Source organism: Vigna unguiculata, chromosome 3 (assembly GCF_004118075.2).
Source record: "Vigna unguiculata cultivar IT97K-499-35 chromosome 3, ASM411807v1, whole genome shotgun sequence".
Classification (NCBI taxonomy): Eukaryota; Viridiplantae; Streptophyta; class Magnoliopsida; order Fabales; family Fabaceae; genus Vigna; species Vigna unguiculata.
In genome coordinates, this window is record NC_040281.1 from 20,942,455 (window position 1) to 20,962,089 (window position 19,635).

The 19,635-nt window shown below is 35.6% G+C and overlaps 2 protein-coding genes across 3 annotated transcripts; both read right to left on the reverse strand.

Annotated features, from left to right (window-relative positions):
- Positions 1 to 1,987: 1,987 nt before the first annotated feature.
- LOC114176727 (auxin response factor 6-like) lies at positions 1,988 to 11,124 on the reverse strand. 2 transcript variants are annotated; one of them, XM_028061861.1, is made up of 14 exons: positions 10,050 to 11,124; positions 9,545 to 9,657; positions 8,970 to 9,068; positions 8,775 to 8,831; positions 8,531 to 8,686; positions 8,360 to 8,444; positions 8,081 to 8,171; positions 5,739 to 5,903; positions 5,532 to 5,654; positions 4,672 to 4,747; positions 4,388 to 4,535; positions 3,032 to 4,257; positions 2,704 to 2,894; positions 1,988 to 2,479 (listed from the first exon to the last, which is right to left on the reverse strand). In XM_028061861.1, exons 1-14 carry the CDS (start codon positions 10,090 to 10,092, stop codon positions 2,281 to 2,283), a joined length of 2,772 nt encoding a protein of 923 aa, XP_027917662.1. In that variant the 5' UTR covers positions 10,093 to 11,124; the 3' UTR covers positions 1,988 to 2,280. The 2 variants fall into 2 exon arrangements, with proteins under 2 accessions (XP_027917662.1, XP_027917663.1); XM_028061862.1 differs by having other exon boundaries at positions 3,032 to 4,254; positions 10,050 to 11,123.
- A 3,693-nt stretch (positions 11,125 to 14,817) lies between these two features.
- LOC114175139 (uncharacterized mitochondrial protein AtMg00820-like) lies at positions 14,818 to 15,405 on the reverse strand. The gene is made up of 2 exons (XM_028059907.1): positions 15,106 to 15,405; positions 14,818 to 14,847 (listed from the first exon to the last, which is right to left on the reverse strand). Exons 1-2 carry the CDS (start codon positions 15,403 to 15,405, stop codon positions 14,818 to 14,820), a joined length of 330 nt encoding a protein of 109 aa, XP_027915708.1.
- Positions 15,406 to 19,635: the final 4,230 nt, after the last annotated feature.

Below are 19,635 nucleotides of genomic sequence, written 5' to 3' on the forward strand. Positions count from 1 at the left end.
TCGGTAGAGCAAGGAAGTCCACCACAAGTGCAAGCATCCACTGAATCTGACTAATTATATGTATCCGGATGAGTCGTGTCTCGAGTCTTAGCGTATTATGTGCAAGTCATAACATGATCGGGTGACATATGCATTTTGGATTATGGAGATGTATATAACTGTATGATAAACTGTTTTCTACTTTAGCTTACCCTTCTGCTTGTTTGTATTCCTGTGTGTGGTTTCTCCTTTTTGCAATGATCATCAATTTATTGATGTGAGCAAATGCAAAAACTCCCCATGGTCAACAGGAAAACGGTGATGTCGTTGCGTAGCCTCTCTGGGATGGATTTTCAGCTTTCATTTAGGGCTAAGGCTCATGTATTGCCTTGTCTTGAGTTTTATCTGAATTACTGTTAATCTCTTAATTCACCTTTTATCTGGCATCGTGGTGTGCCTTAATCCTTTCCTGATTTTTTTTTATGTTTGCAAGGAGTAACATTATACTCCGTGGCTTTGTTTCTTCTTCTCATCTGTGTAACATTTCCTTTAAATTAAGGCTATTATATAAATGGAGTGTTACAGAAAATATATTTAAAATTAGTTATAATTATTGCTATTATAAAAAAAAAAATGTCTTTACTTAGAATAGATTAGAGTATTTTGGATTATATGTTTTTAATCTAAGATTCTAACCTCATTTCAACAATTGTACACAAAACAAAAATATCATTGAAGATAGTACTAGCACCAAGTTATCTATAACTTTAATATTAAGGGGAATATTTTTTTACATTTGCAAAGTGTTATGTCTATGCAACAACTTAAAATCACCGAGAACCACTAATTAAACATTTTATAGATAACTTTCGGTAACAAATTCAGAAGTACTGTTGAAAATTTATTAAAAACAATACAAGTTTGAGAAGTTGTGGTCGGTCTACCCAATTATAAAAATATTATCTTAAATTTTTAGACAACATTTACCTGTCAAATGGTAATAAATTGTAAGAACAGGTTTTTAAAAAAATTAAGGTAAATTTTGTATTTCTAGTTAATCCTCCTGGCATGTTAAAAATGGCAATGCACAAATTTGTACACGGCAAGTCACTGAAATTATTAGAGAAACTATGAATTTGTTGATAACCTACCACCACATTTAATAGTTATTATGAATAATTTACTAATATGCTTAAAACTTTCTGAAAATGGAGTCAATACGTATATTTGCCATTTCTCCTTTGCCTCCTCCTATCAGTTAAGGTATACCTGTGTAGGCAAGGTATAGTTGTGTAGAATTTGTACATAGAATATCTTTAACCAAAACTATACTTCATAAGATTTATTGAGTTATCTTTAGCTGGAGCAATTAGCAACTGTTGGCGATCCTCATAGTTAGGTAAGTGATTTGAAAGTAGCAATGAACCGACTACCATCATTAAGAAAACAAATTGTCAAGCTCTCAAAGAAAGGATACCTTAGTGGTGGCACAAAACTTGGATGCTTTTAGGTTTCAGATTCCAGATTCCATATACATAGTACGTGGAGGAATAAACAAGCTTGAAATGGACAAATACACAGCTTTCAGTTTTGCAATTCATGAATCATATCCATCACAAGTAAAGTGAAAAGGGTGCATGGCCAAAACCAAGAAGAATACAAAACAGGCCACTTTCACATTAATGGAAGCACAAAGTGATCTGTTCACCGTCCTTTTATGTTAAGAGAGACACATCACATGGTTTTGGTGTCCTCTTCATGTTTTAAGTGTCACATCAACAGTTCCCAAGATGTTTAGATGTCAAAAAGCTTGATAAGTCCAACACTCAAATTTCCTTTATTATCCTCCACTTAATCTACATAACTGATAAGGTTTAGCAGTGAAGTATAATATTTACCTTTACCTGTCAAGTAAACTCTTGGTCATATATACATTATACATGCTCCCAATGATCAAAGTCAAGAGTAAAAGAAAGTAACATAATTATCCTGAGATAGGGAAAGCGAGTTATCTTCACTCTTCATAGAGTTATCTTCACTCTTCATACGATGAGCTTCTAAAAGATCAAGTAATCAATATATTGTAGATAGCACATTGACAATGACAAGATGCCATATAGTTACATGTTTAGCTTATAAATGGTCCTAAGCAGCAAAAACATGAAAACAAAAACAAAAGGCTTACAAGTAGCCTATAAACTACAACTAGGAAGTACTTCCCATTCCCACCATTGACAAAGGGTGGAGAAGGAGTAATAATACAAGTGAGAGAAGAGATTCATAGTATTGACTGTCATATCATTAATAGTTTAAAGAACCCACAGTTGTTATCCCAGTGCTAATACTTCTTGGGTCCTCATGGCCTGCATAGTCATCACACATGCCACTAGAGAGCCTCTGGATTGGTACTGAGTTAAGAAGCTCTAGACCATTGTTGCCCATTTGCTGCACTTCCTGAGGGGAAAGTATCTTGATGCACCCTACACTATTTACAAATTCCCTGTTACACCAAAACATGTATGAAATTAAAGGTGTGAGAAGAGAACCTGGTCAATCGGTCATTTGCTCTATCACAAAAATTAAAGAGAAGAAATGAAATCCAGAATATACAAGCTATCACCACTAAGGATAAAAACACATGGTAAACAATGAAAATTATCTACACACATATTCTTAAGTGCCATAGGATTTCATTTGGAAAGAAAAGAAACCAAGAATACTTACGGCCATGGGCCATCACCGAGGAGAAGAACATCATTCTCTTGGTCGACGAATACAAGCTGCCAGCCTGATCTCACAGGGTCCTCCAACTCACCTTCAAGGCCAAACATGCGAGCAAGCTCACCGCGTAGCTCATGGTAGCTGGTGAATTTCGTAATATCTAATGATCTTCCGAAGGACCCCGATTTGTAAACCTGTCAAAAAAATATATATGCAAAATAAAAGTCAAGACTATTAATAGGCCACTTTTATTGTGAACCACAAAAACATAGCAAGAGAAAAATGTAAAACATTTAAATGTGAAGAAAATACAACCACAGGAAAAACTCACCTTCACAAAGGTTTTGATCGGTGGGTTTCCTTGCCCTCCATTTTCTGAGGTTTGCAGGAAGCCCGAATCACCAATATTGTGTGTCATTCCAGGATTCATTGAAGAATCAGTGCTTGGGGTGTTCAGGTAATTAGATGATTGGAAAGGTATAGTTGGTGGGCCACAGTTGCTGCTAACTCCCTTGAGGCTTGACAACCCATTATGCATTAGCAGTGATGAGGGCTCTATATTAACTCCAAACAAAAGATGATTTTGCGGATCAGTGCTTCCTTCTATAGCACACTCCCTACTAGGAAAGGGTGGCAATGTAATTGCATTTTGAGCCATGGTACTCTGTGGTTGCCCCAACTGTTCCACTTGAGGCAGAACACATTGAGATGCCCCAGAATGAAGGAGAGGATCCACTGCAACACGTTTGGAGGGTGGCCATGCAGTTGAAGGTTGAACAGGAACCCATGATGTTCTAGGAAGATTGAGAAGGTGAGATGTTTCATCCTGGGGAAATGAACCCAAAATACTATGCAGGGGAGAAACAATAGCATTAGTCACAGGGTTCCCGTTTGAATCAGAAAAACTCTGCTGATGTCCCAGTGAAGAGATAGCTTGCATGGGCGGCGATTGGGATTGAGGTGCTGAAACAAACTGAGACATTGAAGAGACAGCACTTGAAATCTGCTGATGATCAACCACTTGTTGCTGCTGCAGCTGCTGTTGTTGCTGTTGTGGTTGTTGTGATTGTTGCTGCTGTGGTTGTTGTGATTGTTGCTGTTGTTGTTGCTGCTGTAGAAGATGATGCTGATTCTGATTATTGAATGAATGCTGATGCTGCAAATGCTGCTGAAAATGTGTTATACTTTGAGCCTGAGATTGAGATGGATGTGGTATTTCTTGACTATTTGGAAACGATTGCTGAGACTGAGACTGCTGCAAGATCTGAGTCTGCACTGAGGGAGAAGTCCTATTCAGGAAGTTCTGTGGTTGCTGAAATTGAAGTAAGGAAGTAGGATGTTGTTTGGAAGGATCTGAAGTCCACATATCCTGAAGTGCAGCGGCGGCCATAGCTTGGTATACGTCTGTTTGATAATTCACCATTGAGGGATCAAGCCTTGGCTGCATCCAAGGACTAACACCAATCCCCGGAAAATTAAGAGATGGAAGACCTCTGTCTGTGTCTCGAAGCCACATTAGTGAAGAATTTAAACCAAAATCATCATCCTTCAAACCTGCTACAATCCATAGGGGAGAGTCAATCCGTTGATACATAAATGAAATTGACTTAGAAATGTAAAACTGCCTTTTAAGTTGAAAATAAATCAGGTCATCACACAGTGCACTAATATTTGGCAAGAAGCATACCATGGAATGAAGGCATTCCTGGAGGCCATGGTCTCTTGAGCCTAAGGGGGAATGGAGATGGATACATTGGAAATGTTGTTAATGGCTCAATTTCCCACAAAGACACCCGTGGTTGCCTCTCTCCTGCTGTGGATTCATCCCAGCCAACCTGCATCTCAAGAAAAAACCATTTTTAAAATCCTTCCTCAACCCCTAATGAGACAAACTGTTTTTTAAGCAAGATATTATCGATTTTTTTATAACTATATCACATAAATGAGATATCTCATAAATTCTAGACAAACCTTGACTGAGCGCCAATGGGAATTTGGCCATCGAACAGAGTCCAGGTCACTAATGCCAGTTATTGTACCCATGTATCTGCGTGAACATGTAGATATACAAATTAGTACCAACACGTATGAACACAAGTCTACAAATGGATTGACCATGTTAATGTCAATGAGAATTATTTAGCAACTTTATACATAATACAGCTTTTTGAGGGTCAAAATAATCATTCATTTGTATTCATGTTTCCACTTCATCTCATTATAACAAATTATAGACGATCATTGAAAAACACAAAACGAAGGAAAAGTGATGTCAAAGCAATTGATTTACGCCATCTCTGAATACATGAACTATATATGTATGCACTGCATTTGATTTAAGTATCAATAAAGAATCAAACTTTATAATGCCATTCACCTATATTTCATGTTATTGAAAACAAGATATGAATTCCAACTTATTTTAGAGAAAATCTTATGTACATAGCAACAGTTAGAATAAAGCTCCACATCAAGTTCTTTATTGGAATAAGAACACAATGAAAATCATTAATCTAATATTTATGACGTAAATGCATAGTCAACAGATTAATCTCTTTTATAGCTCCTAGCCTCGTAATTCAGCTCCCTAATTATGTGTACATAGGTATGAGCAACTAAAAGCACTTCAAAAGAGAAAAGCATAGTCATTGATAACAAGCCAAGTTTTTCTACAAATATAGGTTGCAGCTTATGCTTATTGAAATTTTACAAATTTAAACCATGTATGATTTTTTAAAATCATATTGCATACTAATCTACATTACCAGAATATAGAAAATAACAAAGCAAAGCAATTCATCTATCATTTCAAGTAAGTTATATAAACATACCGCCGAACACTGGATTCCTCTGTTTCAAACAGCATCCTGAAGCGCATACCGACAGAAACCCGAGTATGATATACGGCTTTAACATACTTTGCTAAAGGTATGACAAATTCTGATGGGCTAGCTCTGAATTCAAAAGAAAGAAAGAAAATTGTCAATTTAAGTAAATATATCACGACATGAAAGTCTACAAATGTATGGCAGTTGTACCGTGGGTTATAAAAGATGGTGAAACGACTATTAGTTGCAGCTGCATGAGCTGCTGCAGCAAGAAGCCCCAAGTGCATACTATCACTTGACAAGACTGATGAAGGCATCACAGGTTGAGGACGATTAGCACGCCGAATGCCAAGAAGCAATTGATTCTTTTCATTCCTGTTGAAGAAAATACACTTCAATTAGACCAATTATCAGATAATTAATAATAAAAGTAACTATGCTCAGCATAATATCATTCAAGTCTGGATTAAAAAGCAAGTAGCTAGAAAAATTTATGAAGCAACAACTCCCATAAAGCCTGAACCATCAGAATAATCAGGAAGGCCATATGTCAATGGAAACTCAATTAAGGATCCCTGGCTCGAAATAGAAACTGATCAAAATATTATAAGACATGAAACATATTATTGTTATGATATACAAAGAACAGAAATTAGTTAAGATAGCTAGAATATCATTTAGTTATTTGAGGTGTTAGTTAGATATAAGTAGGGGAAGGAGAGGAGAGAAAAGGATGTTAATTTTATAGATTGTGATTAGCTCTTTGTAAAGGGGAAACCCATCAAGGATAGAGTGCTCTCCTATTTCTTGTTCTTTTCATCCTACTCAATAAATCTTTCTTTATCTTTTCAACTCTGGGTTCCTAACAAATTGGTCTGACCTAATGGGTCTTTGAGGGAGAGCCGGTATCAAAAGATGAAGGAAGCACAAATTTTGGTCATAGGGAAGCTTCCAGCATTTTTGGGGCCAGATCCAATTGGTTGGATTGCAAGGGCTGGAAAATTCTTTGAAGTGCAATATATTCTTTCATTTGGTAAGATGCAGTGCATTCATAAACATGGATGGCATGACAACGCTTTGGTTCTATAATTGGTGTCAAGATAACACATATTCAGATTGGGAATCAATTTCCACAGCTTTGAAAAAAAGATTCAAAGATAGCTATTGTAGCCACATCTTTGAAAGATTGACTGCCATGAATCAAGTGCAAACTGAGATGGAATCTTTGAGTGAAGAAGGTGATTCACATTTGACTGACCAAGACAAAATAGCATTGAGGGAAGTGGGTCAAAATGCTTTAAAGCAGAAGCAAGTTCTTGGACAAGAAAGGTGGAACTACCCATATTTGATGGAAGTATATAGAAGGGAAACTGATTGAAAGAGTGGCATTTTTAAGTGTAATGGTAATCCATTGCAATTCTTGAATCAGAAAGCAGAAGTAAAGAAGGTTCTGTAATCAAGAACCACACCGTTTGTAGTGCATAAGAAACCAAATATGAAGTGATATTAGCAAGAGAAACAAAGATTATGATGAAGAAAGAAGTGAATGCATCAATAAAGAGAGTGAAAATTATGGGCTGTAAAGATAATTTGTTGATATCCTAATTGTGAGTCAACCAATAAGGAAGCTGAAGGTGGAGTTGCAACCAAGCATCATTTTTTTCCCAAATTCAGATTTCCATAATATGAATCAGTAACAGTTGTTGGACCAAGATTATATGCTGTACAGATAAGTTGCTTGATATCCTAATTGTGAGTAAGGAAGTTGAAGGTGGAATTGCAACGAAGAATCATTTTTTTCCAAAATTCAGATTTCCATAATATGAATCAGTAATAGTTTTTGGACCAAGATTTGATAATGAAGGTGGTTGGTGAGAACATCAATGGCATTGGAATATTGGAATTTCAACTTACTAGTTGAAATTCACCAACTTGGTAATGGAGCCAAAGCAGAAGGAAGGTTCAGAAGCTGTTATACAAAATCCAGCAAAATCCCCACCACCACCCAAGCCTCGAATTTTCTTGCAGTTGCCAGTGGTTCACCTCCTATGGCAGGAACGTATCAATGCTTTCAGGAAGGGAAATGAAGATCATGGTCATGAAGATTAGCCATCGGATTAAGTTCAATTAGGAGGACTGTGTTGCTAGGATATAAGGGAGAAGCAAAATTAATTAAGAATTATAATATTAATGAGTTGGTTAGTTGAGGTGTTAGTTAGATATAAATAGGGGAAGAAGAAGACAAGAGAAAATGATGTTAATTTCATAGATTGAGCATTAGCTCCTTGTGAAGAGGAAACCCCCTTGGAGGAGAGAGTGCTCCCTTATTTATTGTTCTTTTCATTCTATTCAATCAAAATGTTTCTTTTTCTTTCTCATTTCAATAACACACATCAATAAAAAAAATACTATATTCTTTTGAATGGCCAAATAACATAAGAATAATGTAGCTTGGTTCAGGGAGGCAAATGAGTCAACCAAACATCACTGTCAAATGCCAATTTCAACACATGATAAAAAACTTGGAAAGAGAGGAGCAATAAATTACTTACCAGATAAAAAGAACTGAATCACCAGCAACAAGTCTTTTAGCACTCACAAAGACACTCCATCCGGTTGTAAGCAGATGCCTTTTAGGCTGACCTGCAGAAGGAAAACACCAAATTCAAACATTACAAATGTAAAGAGAACATGCTTTTAGCAACAGACAAGAAACAAACAACAGAATAAGAAACATACTGAAGTAAAAATATATTAATTATTTAAAGAAAAAATCAACTTCTACATTTACAGTGAGAAAGACACTAGACATATTAGATTTTACAACCCACCTCGGAAAATATGTCTGAATTTCCATTCATTACCATGCAAATCCCTTGCAATTAACTCTTGAGCGGGAGGCTGTTGTGAAAAGTCCTGTCGGTCAAATTTACAAAGTTAAGAAATTCAGAGATTTTATGAACAAGTTAAAAGTTGTAGAGCATAATGCTATAATATTTTACCAAAGGAGGAAAAACTTTTTCAGCTGCCCTACGAGGAACAGAAAATCCACCATGAGTGCTGGTGTCACTGGCAGTCAAAATTTTGCAAAAGTAGTTTGTTGGCTGTTTACTTGGAGTGCCCAACTCTGCTGGAAGGTATGCCTCTTTCTGCTCTTGCTGAAAACTCGTCATAGTAAAATGATTGTATTAGAATATAAACATAAAACCCACACAAGAAGTTATCACTTAAGAAAGAGAATCATACAGGACTCAGAGGTTGCAAAGTCATCTGAGCATATACTTCATCAGTCTCGGTATCTGCCTGAATATAAAAGAAATGAACGAATAGTTAAAAGAAGAATAGAGTGCAGGAATCAGCATATAGAGAATTTTAAAACAAGGTAACCAATATAAACAACATTATTTTGGTAGAAAGAACAACTAAATAAATAAGCCTTACATGCATAGTTACGTTATGAAGTTGACAAATAAGCTGTGGCGGTAAGCTTGGATAATTGGGAATATGGCCATCCACCTCCCTGTTGGTAGACACAGCAACCTAAGCAGAAAAATGATGATACTGGTTATTCATGTAGCTTATGCAGAAAAAAGACATTGATTTTACAAAATGTAAAACGTCCAGGTGCTGATAGTCTAAGGGTAGTTGGAGATACTATATTTCTAATTTATAAGAGCTAATTCATTAAACTGAAACAGTTTAAGACTAAAGAATTATGCTCAAGAGTGAGTTAAGCATTAGTATACAAAAGAGTCACCATAGTGAACAACTGAAGCCAGTTTTTGTTATGAAAATGTGGAAGTAACCCAGCCCTTAGATTAGCAGCCCACAGGGTCATATAAACCAAAGAGACAAAACAAAAGAACCAATTTGAGTCACAATTTAGAAGACGAGCAACCAAAACATCATCTTCATGTGCACGGGCAGACGATTCGTTTTATTACTTTTAACATACCATAGTAACAGTAAATCTAGATAACACCCATATTCTCTGTGGATGCTATAATTCATCTCACCTGTTCACTGTGACCTTGTGGAAAATATACTACGCGGCTTCCAACAGCTGGTAAAGAAACAAGTGGACCAGCACAAGCATGCCAAAGTTCTGAATCTAGAACTCGCTTTTCTCCTGCAAAAAATAATCCCAATGTCATAAATATGGTAATTAAAGTTCATAACTGCCCCCTAAGAGCCTGAAAGGACAAAATGGATTTTGGCACGTTGTTGACAGAGCCAAGATCTCAAAATATCAAACGAAAAGAGGAAGGTGCTCAGCAAATTAAACCGAATTCTTTCTATGATCTCTTAGCTACATAAAAAAGAATATAAACTGTATCCACAAGGGGAAAATTTCCCAATCCCCTCCTCAAAAAACTGTACCACCACCATGTTAGACATAAAACTGTACTTATTGAGCACAAATTCCATAGAAACGAGGAAGACAAGTTCCCAAAATAGAAATGAAGAACACACAGAGAGAGGAAATGAAAGAAAAGCATACAACAAGATGACTACACGTACCTTCTTGAGGTGGAGAACTAAAACCTGCTGATGAATGTTTCATTTCAGTAAAGTTTCAGCAATTTCAAACCTTAGACCCAGTCCCAAAAATCAATGATCTTAAGCAAACTCTTAAGTAGACCAATTTAGCAGCAACAAAATTCCCACAACCTTCGCCCCAAACCAAACAACAATCCCTGTTTTATCTTCTTTCTTATCCCACAATACCATTCTTCTTTTACCTTTACTCCCTCACCAACCAAAACAAATTTGAATCTAAAGGAAACTCGACCACCCAAGATACAAAATTCCTTCAACCATCAAAAAGACATGCTAATAAACTCAGAAATCCCCACCTTTTCAATTCTCAACCAATACCAGTCTCACTACAAAAGGCACTTATTCTACTCCTACCCTTCATTCGCTTGCAATCCTCCTCAACCCCCAACACCCCAAGTTCCAATCTTCAACCGAACACTTCATCCTACAGAGCTTGAACTACCAAGAGCAAGTAACTCACCACTATCTTTTTTCTTTTCTTTTTATATCACCAACAAATTTGGCAACAACACGAAAAACCAAGCACAACCCAGCAACCAAACAAGCAAAGAAACTCCAAAAGCAAACAGATCTCAGCAAAAGGAGCTACAAATCCCAAAGGATACCGGATCTCAGGCAAACCCGAAAAAAAAAGGAGAAAAATGAACTCTGAATCAACACAAGCATGCACTCTACAGCAGATAGAGAACCGAAACAAACTTGCAACTGAAAACTACCACAGTTACAAGCTTAGGTACTTGCTCCTTTTTCGCGGAGGGGACAAGAAAACAGTGTGTGACACACCTCCTTTTAGAGATTAAAAAAAAAAGAAAAAAAGGGGTCGGGTTTTGTTTTTCCAAGTTAACGGAAAATGGGTAGCAGTTTCGGCGCTGGCGACTGTGGTCGTGCTACTACTGTTATTTTTCTCTTTCTATGCTTGAAAGAAAGAAGACAGAAGCGCCATTGTTTTTGGGTGTTTTTTAAGGAGGAGAAAGAGAGTGTGTTCCTGTGTCAGATGATTTATCTTTTCTAGGGAGAGAAAAAGAGAGAGGAGAACGTTTCACAGGTGATGGCATTTTGCTTTATATATATTTATTCATTATTTATTTATATCTATTCAAGTATTTATATACACATGTGAATGAGATATCACATATTTTTGGTTTTGGTCTTAAGATGAAAGAAGGAAAAAATAAATTAATGTGAAAATGCCATCAGTATTACCTTTAGTGTTTTTTTTCTACAGCTGCCCTCGTGCCATTATTTTCCCTTTTTTGATGTGAAAATGACGGTTAATAATTTCTACAATTAATAACTTTGAAGGGCAAATATGTAATTCAATTCTCTAATGTTTCCAATATAATAATTATAAAAGTTAACCATAACAGGTAAATTTCAAGACTTTTTACCATTTCAGAAACCTAAATAAATATTCCATCCTTTTAAAAACTACGCGAACCTAACTTACATTTTTAGTGATTAAAATATATATTTTAACTTTTTAAAACTGAATTAACAGTCTAAGCATTTAAACTACAAATTAGTCATTTATCTTTACTTTTAATACAGAAGAAACTATTATTGCTGCAAAACTTAACTAACCCATTAATTTCTCATGTCAAAACTTTTAAGTGTGTTTACATCATTTACTTGGTTAAACACATTACTCATATTAAGCAATTGATATTAGTTATATGAATATTATTTATATGATCACATTGATATTTGATATTAATATTAATTATGAAGAAAGAAAAAAAGCAGGGTTAATTTAAAATAGTATTTTGACAATTTTCTCTAATAATATAAGATAATAATTTTTAAATAATTTTAGTTTAAAATATAAAAAAGAAATAGAAAATTATTTAGAAAATTTTATTTAAAATTGTTAAAAATTTATTTTTCGATAATTTAACATGCGTGGAGGTAGGATAAGGAGTAGTTGCATTAGTATGATGAGGATTTTGGAGCATCATTGGAAGGCAAGTTGTTGCATAAGCACTCATGCAAAGGTGGAATATGGCAGATTGTAGATGTATGCAGTGATTTTAATTTTCTTAATACAATTATCTGCTCCAACTCTGAGACTCAATCTGAACTCTCCATGCCCAATAGGCACTAGCTAATAGGCAACAAAGTCAAAAAGTGTCAAACCCTTTATGTTACACGAAAATCATCATTTCTCCAACATCATGCAACATATGATGGTAAAAACTGAAAAAATAAATAAAAATACAGCAATCTATTATCATGTTAGTTTTTTTGTTTCTTTTCTTGTAAACTGTTGTGTTGATTTAGTAGGAAGAGATATTGGTTTTTTTTTAACAGAGTGGGGTAAGTATATATTAATATTTTCGAACAATTTTTTAAGTGGAGTAACTAAATGATTTTACAAATAGTTTTAATATGTTAAACTTTATTTTACTTTTAGTAAGAAGATTAAATGTAGCTAATTTTAAAACATTAAAGTAAAAAAATAAACATAAGAATAAAGAATAACTTGATATATTTTAACAAGAAGTTAAAATTTATTAAAGTGTACATAATTTTGTATAGATTATACTTCTTTTAAATAAGTTTAGTTTCAAATAGTATGACTCCATTTTTCTGGTTAGAGAGAGAATGGTTAGTAAAATAAAGATTAAATTCTTAAGTTATACTTACGTATGTAAAATATAATTTTAATTATTTATTTTTAAGGTTAAATTTTAAGTTATGAATTATCAAATTTTAACGAGTTTAGTTATTCATTTTATAAATCTTATTATTTCTTTAATTTTTTTCTACTTTTTTTTTTTAACTTTTAAGAGTTAATTTTTATTTTTTTTAGCATATTGTATCGACGGGATGGTGATTAAGACAAGATAAGTTTTGATGGATTGAAATTCTCTTAAGAGTAAGTTTTCGTTACTTTTTACGAACCCTTTATGTGAATTTTTCATTATTATCTTTTCTTTGAATCTTTTGAAATTTCATAAGTTTAATAAGATGGAAAAAAGTGTATTTCATCTAAATCAACTTTTGATTTGTTGTTTTGGTAATTTGGACGTTTCTCCTAATTTATTGAAGCTTTTATGAGTAGTTTCAACTTCCTACTTTTCTTAGGAATTTCTCTAACTTGAAAGACATATATAATTCTCTATATTTAATTACATTTCTCCAATTGGTTTATCTAAGATGGATTGAGGGTAATATTGTGATATAATGATGATAAAATCCTTTGTAGAAATTTCACCAAGTTCTTTTTAAAGTGTAAATAATATTTGTGGAATTTATTTAGGGTTGGAATAGTAAAATTTAGTTTCAACTAGTTCACAATCATTGTTGTGTGCTACATAGGTATTTGGTTGTTTTGGACTGGTTGAGATTTATAGTTGGCAAAATTAAAGAGTTCATAACTTATTTGAAAGTGTTGGACTCTTAAAAAGTGAATTGAATTAAAAATAGATTTTATATTATGTTTGACTTTTTTTTAATGGTTGAATAACTTATATTTAGTTTGAATTAGTATAATTACATATATTTGATGGATGTCGTCTACGATCACGAAAAAAAAAATTGTCTAATATAAGAATAAATCATCTAAGTGATTATATCATTGTGAAATCCTTGATCATTTACTAGCTAAAGAATATAAAGAGAATTCAATCGTCTCCGATAATTAAGCTAATACAAGTTGTATCACTTAAAATTATTAAATATAATGAAATTAGGTTTGAGATCAATCTCTCTTATGTAAAAAATACACATAGGGTTTGTATTTATAATAAAGAAAATATGGACTAAGTCCATAATACATATGAAGAATAATAACAATAGAAATAGAAAACAAGATAAACACTCTCCCTCAAGCTGGTGCATACAAATCGTATGTACCAAACTTGTTACAAATATAATCAATTCTCGGTCCCCATAAAGACTTAGTGAAAATATTTGATAACTAATTACTTAAGTAAACAAACTCAGTCTTGATGTCTTCAAATATAATCTTTTTTCGAATGAAATGACAGTCAATCTCAATTTGTTTAGTTCTCTCATAAAAAACAGGATTAGAACTTATATGAAGAACAACTTGATTGTCACATATAAGTGTCATTTAATTAACGTCTCCAATCTATAACTCTTTGAGCAATTGCTTAAGCCAAACAAGCCCACAAGTAGCTGAAGCCATGACTCTATATTATGCTTCTACACTAGACCTTGCCATAACACTTTATTTCTTACTTTTCCAAGAAATCAAGTTACCTCCAATAGAGACACAATATTCGAATGTAGACCTTCTATCAAAAGGAGATCCTACCCAATCAACATCTGAATAACAAACAAATCTTGTATGGTTATTAGAACCATATAACAACCCTTTTTTAGGAGATCCTTTAATGTACTTTAGTATACGAATGACTATATTACAATTATCTTTGCACGGGGAATTAAGAAATTGGCTTACTACACTGATTACAAAGGAAATGTCAAGACAAGTAACTGTAAGATAACTCAATTTCCCAACTAATTTTCTATACTGTTCAGGATCGGACATAGGCTTTCCTTGATTCGATAGAAGTTTAGTATTGGGATCCATGGGTGTGTCAATAAATTTTGAATTTATCAACCCAATTTCTTCCAAAATATCTAGTGTATACTTCCTTTGAGAAATAAATACCATCTTTGTTGGAGTGTGCCACCTCAATACCCAAGAAATATCTGAGTTTTCCAAGATCTTTGGTCTGAAAATGATCACAAAGATGTTGTTTCATCTGAGAGATGACATGGTTATCACTGCCTGTAAGAACAATGTCATCAACATACACTATCAAGTAGACACATCCAACACTTGAGTGATAATAAAAGACTGAATGATCTGCCTCACACTGAGTCATACCAAATTGTTGAACAACATTGCTAAATTTTCCAAACCAGACCCTTGGAGACTGTTTTAGGCCATATAAAGATTTGCGAAGACGACATACCAACCTAGAAGACTTCCCCTGAGCAATAAACCCAGGAGGTTGCTCCATATAAATCTCTTCTTGCAAATCACCATTGAGGAATGCGTTTTTAACGTCCAGTTGATAAAGAGGCCACTTTGAAGAGCCGCCATATCAATAAATAAACGAACGGAAGCCATCTTCGCCACGGGAGAAAAAGTATCACCATAATTCAACCCAAAGATTTGGGTGTAATCTTTAGCCACAATACATGCTTTGAGACGATCAATAGTACCATCAGGTCCAACTTTAATAGCAAAAACCCACATGTAACCAATAACATATTTCCCAAACGGTAATGGGACAAGCTCCCAAGTTCCACTATTATGAAGAGCACTCAGTTCATCGAGCATGGCCTAACGCCAACTAGGATGGGTTAAGGCATCACGAACAGATTTTGGAATGGTCATAGAAGAAATAAATGAAAAACAAACATTAAAAGATGATGAAAATCTATTGTAACTTAAAGCAATATAACGTGGAGAGGGATTACGTGTAGAACTGGATACCTTTTCTAAGGCCAATTGGAAGGTCACTTGGTAGAAGGGGAGACTCAATTGTCAGATCCGGAGGAGACACTGTAGTTGGTACTTGAAGTGAGTCATTCGCTGGTTGTTGAGGACAATGACGACAATTATAAACTTGAAGAAGTGGTGGAGCAAAAACTGATGGCATACTAGGCACACTTGGAAGATAACAAATCATAGGAATATTGACAGTACTAGGAATATTGATTGTATTAGATGGAGACTCAGTGGAATGAGAAGAACTTTTAAAGTAAAAGGAAGACTCATTGAAGGTTACATCTGCAGAAACAAAATAGCAGTTAAGAGAAGGAGAAAAACACTTATATCCTTTTTGGGATCGCGTAAACCCTATAAAAACATATTTGTGTGATCGAGGAGACAATTTATCAAGACCATGACTAAAATTGTGCATAAAACATGTAGACCCAAAAACCTTGAGAGGTAAGGGATGAAGAGGTTCATAAGGAAATAAAATGGAATGAGGTATTTTGTTATTTAAAATCGAAGAAGGCATGCGATTAATAAGATAACAGACAGTAAGAACAACATCACCCAAAAAGATTTAGGAACCTCACCATGTATTAAAAGAGTGGAGTTGTTTCAATAATATGTCTATTTTTTCGTTCAACCACCCATTTTGTTGAGGTGTATATGCACAAGAAGTTTGATGCAGAATGCCACGCGAAGCCATAAATTGTTTAAAAAAGAATTGGAAAGATGTTCACGACCATTATCACTTCGCAAAGTTTTAACAAGAACACCGAATTGAGTTTGAATTTCATTAAAAAAAGATTGAAAGATATGAAATATTTTAGAATAACTCTTCATTAAAAATAACCAAGTACACCATGAATAATCATCAATAAAAGTAACAAAGCTTATAAAATTTACTAACAAAAATAAGATATTAATTGTAAGGCCCCTTTTAATTTCTGCCTTATAAGTTTGGGGCTTGGCCTTTAATGGACCTAAAGGTCAGCCCACTTAGGGATTTCAGAACTCTAAGCTGCCTTTCACTTCCCATTCTGCTTTCACTTTGCAAATAACTTTATTCTCAAACACTCTCTTTTCCTTACAAAAGCTCTGTTAGGGTTTTGCTTCCGTTTTCTGTTGAGCTAGAAGAACTCCGTTTATTCCACGTAAGTTAACCTCCTAACTGATATTCCCTCTATTCTAGCTTTGTGGTCTTGGTTCCAACTAAGGTTCCTCTTGATGACCTCGTTTCCTTTTTGTTCCACTATTTTCCAGCTCACTAAGCTGTTCTCGGGGCTGTAGTGCTCACTGTTGGGTGTTTGCCATTGTTCACTAGCCTCTGTCCAGGTAAGCAAAGTTAGGGTTTCACGTTTTTAAGTTATATTTGCTTGTTCTTGTTATATTTCGTGATTTTGATGCTTGTGTGAAGCTTTAAATGGTATGAAAATGAATTGTATGTTGTTATGGTTGAAAGCCTAAACTGAGTGCGCGTGAATAGTGGAGAACCATGGTATTTTCGCCTAGACGAGCCAATCTCGTCCAAGTGAGAGTACCAGAAGTTGCTCCCTAGAACTTGCGCGAGCTGTCGCTCAGGCGACGAGCTCTTGTTTTAAGCGAGAGGACGCGAAGGCCCTGTGTAACATCCTTTCCAGATGTTACGATTTTCAATAAAATAAAATAGAAATAATACGTCAGCGTCATTTATTAAATCTCATTTCCCAAACGCGGGAAAATTTAAAAACTTCATTACACAGTCAAATAAACTAAATCCAAATCATAAACTTGATTAAATCATAAGTATCGCAAAGTGTTTACAAAATTATTCCAAATCATAAAACAATAAAACTATGAGAAAACTCTTTATCCCAGTCTAGCCCCGCTCCGGCTCTATGCCTCACCAGATCCACCTGCAACATCATCTGCTACCGTGTACCGCGTACACGATCATCACCAAACACAAACAGATAGGGTGAGCTAACAAAATAAACATATATATATATATATATATATATATATATTTATGGCACAAATATACAATCACACAATCACACCAAAGGAAATTCATCCCTTGATATCCCATCACATGGCCACCACCATGTTAATCGTGTTCTACGTCTTCTAATGAGTACCCTAAGGTGTCTTGTTGTCATACCTATCGGCCACAACCGATAGAACACGTGCAGGAAACCATTGCTACGAATCATACACCGTAACGCTAGGTGGAGTTCCCAAATACGAACATAGTTCGTAACGTCCCAAGACTACCAAACTCGTCAACTAACTACTGAGGAGGGCAATCTATTTGGACCCATCTGTACTTGCCACAACCAGCACACTCACATCGGCAACACTCGCCAACCCGAGCTCAAATCAAGGGTTCCTTGTGTTCATCCGCCATCCCGAGCTCAACTCGAGGGATGTCATTCTAAGCTCAACTCGAGGAATGTCACGTATTTAACCCCTATCCCAAGCTCAACTCAAGGAACCCCAGCAAGCCAACCTTTAAGATATCCTAGAAGCCTTGTAGATCACACACATCATAGCAAGTATAACACCAATCTACTATAGCAAAATCGCATGGCGGGGGACACGTACCGCCAGGCGCTGCCGCTTCCAGATCGCCTGGCGGGGGATACGTACCGCCAAGCGCTAAGCGCCTTAATCTTCACTGCCACTGCAACTATTGCCTGGTAGGACTTTCTGTGCCGCCAGGCGCCGCGTGCCTTAGTATTTACTGAACTGCAGACTCCGCCTGGCGCACCTCTCCTTACCGCCAGGCGCCACCATGATCCTGAACCCCTTATTTCTACGTTGTCGCTTGGCGGGTCGATCACCACCATCAGGCGCTACACCAGTACTTGTGCAGTACTGGTTTTAGTTCAGGTTCAAGCACACTTCACATAGATTGCTCTCATTTGCTCTCATTCTAGAGTACCCCTAATGAAAGGCTTTGCCATCTATAATGTTTCAGGCCTTATAGCACCTCACATATGCATTCATCCCCTAGTCATATAGACAATCCCAAGAATGCTCAAACAAAATATAAGCAGCAACACTCTAACAATTTTAAGCACATGATCTTATGTACCAATGCAATTTAATATTGACACCCATGCCTTCACCAAACCAATTCTCCACATGTGACTAACCCAAAGGAACATTCAAATTGATAGAGACATACCACATAACCCAATCATGCTTCATTAGAAGTTACTTGAACTTATCAAGAGCTCATTCATGCATTTTAACGACTCCAAAATCAGCAATATTGAGTAACGTATATCTCTAGCTATTGACCTCCAAATCCAATCGACACCGTTCAAAGTGAAGAACCACATGTTATGGACCACTTGTCAAAATTTTACCTAAATCGGTCAGTTAACGAACCGGGAAATACATTTTTACAAAAACTGCGTGAACCAGAAGAACATGGTGGCGCCTAGCGCCCAAAAGTGAGGATGTGGCGCTTGGCGGGACTAAAATACCGTCGGGCGGTTCCTGTGCGTGAAAAGTACGAAAAACAGTTATTGGGACTACAGTTATTAGCCGCCAGGCGATTTCTGCACCTGCGAACCTTACCCCTTTCACAACAACTCTAATTTCCATCAATTTCTGACTCCATAGGATACAAACCCAGTTATTGGGACTACAGTTCATTCCTAACACTTCCCATTCACGAATTCATTCACATTTCCCCCTTAGATTGCTGCCACTATAGAAATTCCCAATTATGAAACCCTAAAATGTGAGTATGTCTCATTCCCCCAATTTTTATGCTTATCACGCCCCAAATTTCACAAGTTTTCACTTCGATTTGGTTAATTAATAATCTTATTACACTTCCTACTAGTCCAAATCTGCCCAGAATCCAGAAAAAACATCAAAATCAAGCCTCATGGCTCACGTCGCCTGGCAGTTCAATCAATACCGCCAGGCCCTTCATAAAAAAAAACCCAAAATTGCAGTTGAAATGGTATGAGTCGCTTGGCAGAAATTCATCACCTGCCAGACGGTTTTTGGAAAAATCTAGAAACACGATTCTCAAGCAATGCAAGGGATAAATCATACATAATGAGTTATAAA

Coding starts and splice junctions, on each gene's coding strand:
- LOC114176727 (XM_028061861.1), bottom strand. CDS start 10,092: ATGAAACATTCATCAGCAGGTTTTAGTTCTCCACCTCAAGAAG. Junction 9,069..9,544: donor CACAAGGTCACAGTGAACAG/GTGAGATGAATT, acceptor TTTTCTGCTTAG/GTTGCTGTGTCTACCAACAG. Junction 8,445..8,530: donor AAAAAGTTTTTCCTCCTTTG/GTAAAATATTAT, acceptor TTTGACCGACAG/GACTTTTCACAACAGCCTCC.
- LOC114175139 (XM_028059907.1), bottom strand. CDS start 15,405: ATGCTCGATGAACTGAGTGCTCTTCATAATAGTGGAACTTGGGAGCTT. Junction 14,848..15,105: donor TAAAAACGCATTCCTCAATG/GTGATTTGCAAG, acceptor TTGTTCTTACAG/GCAGTGATAACCATGTCATC.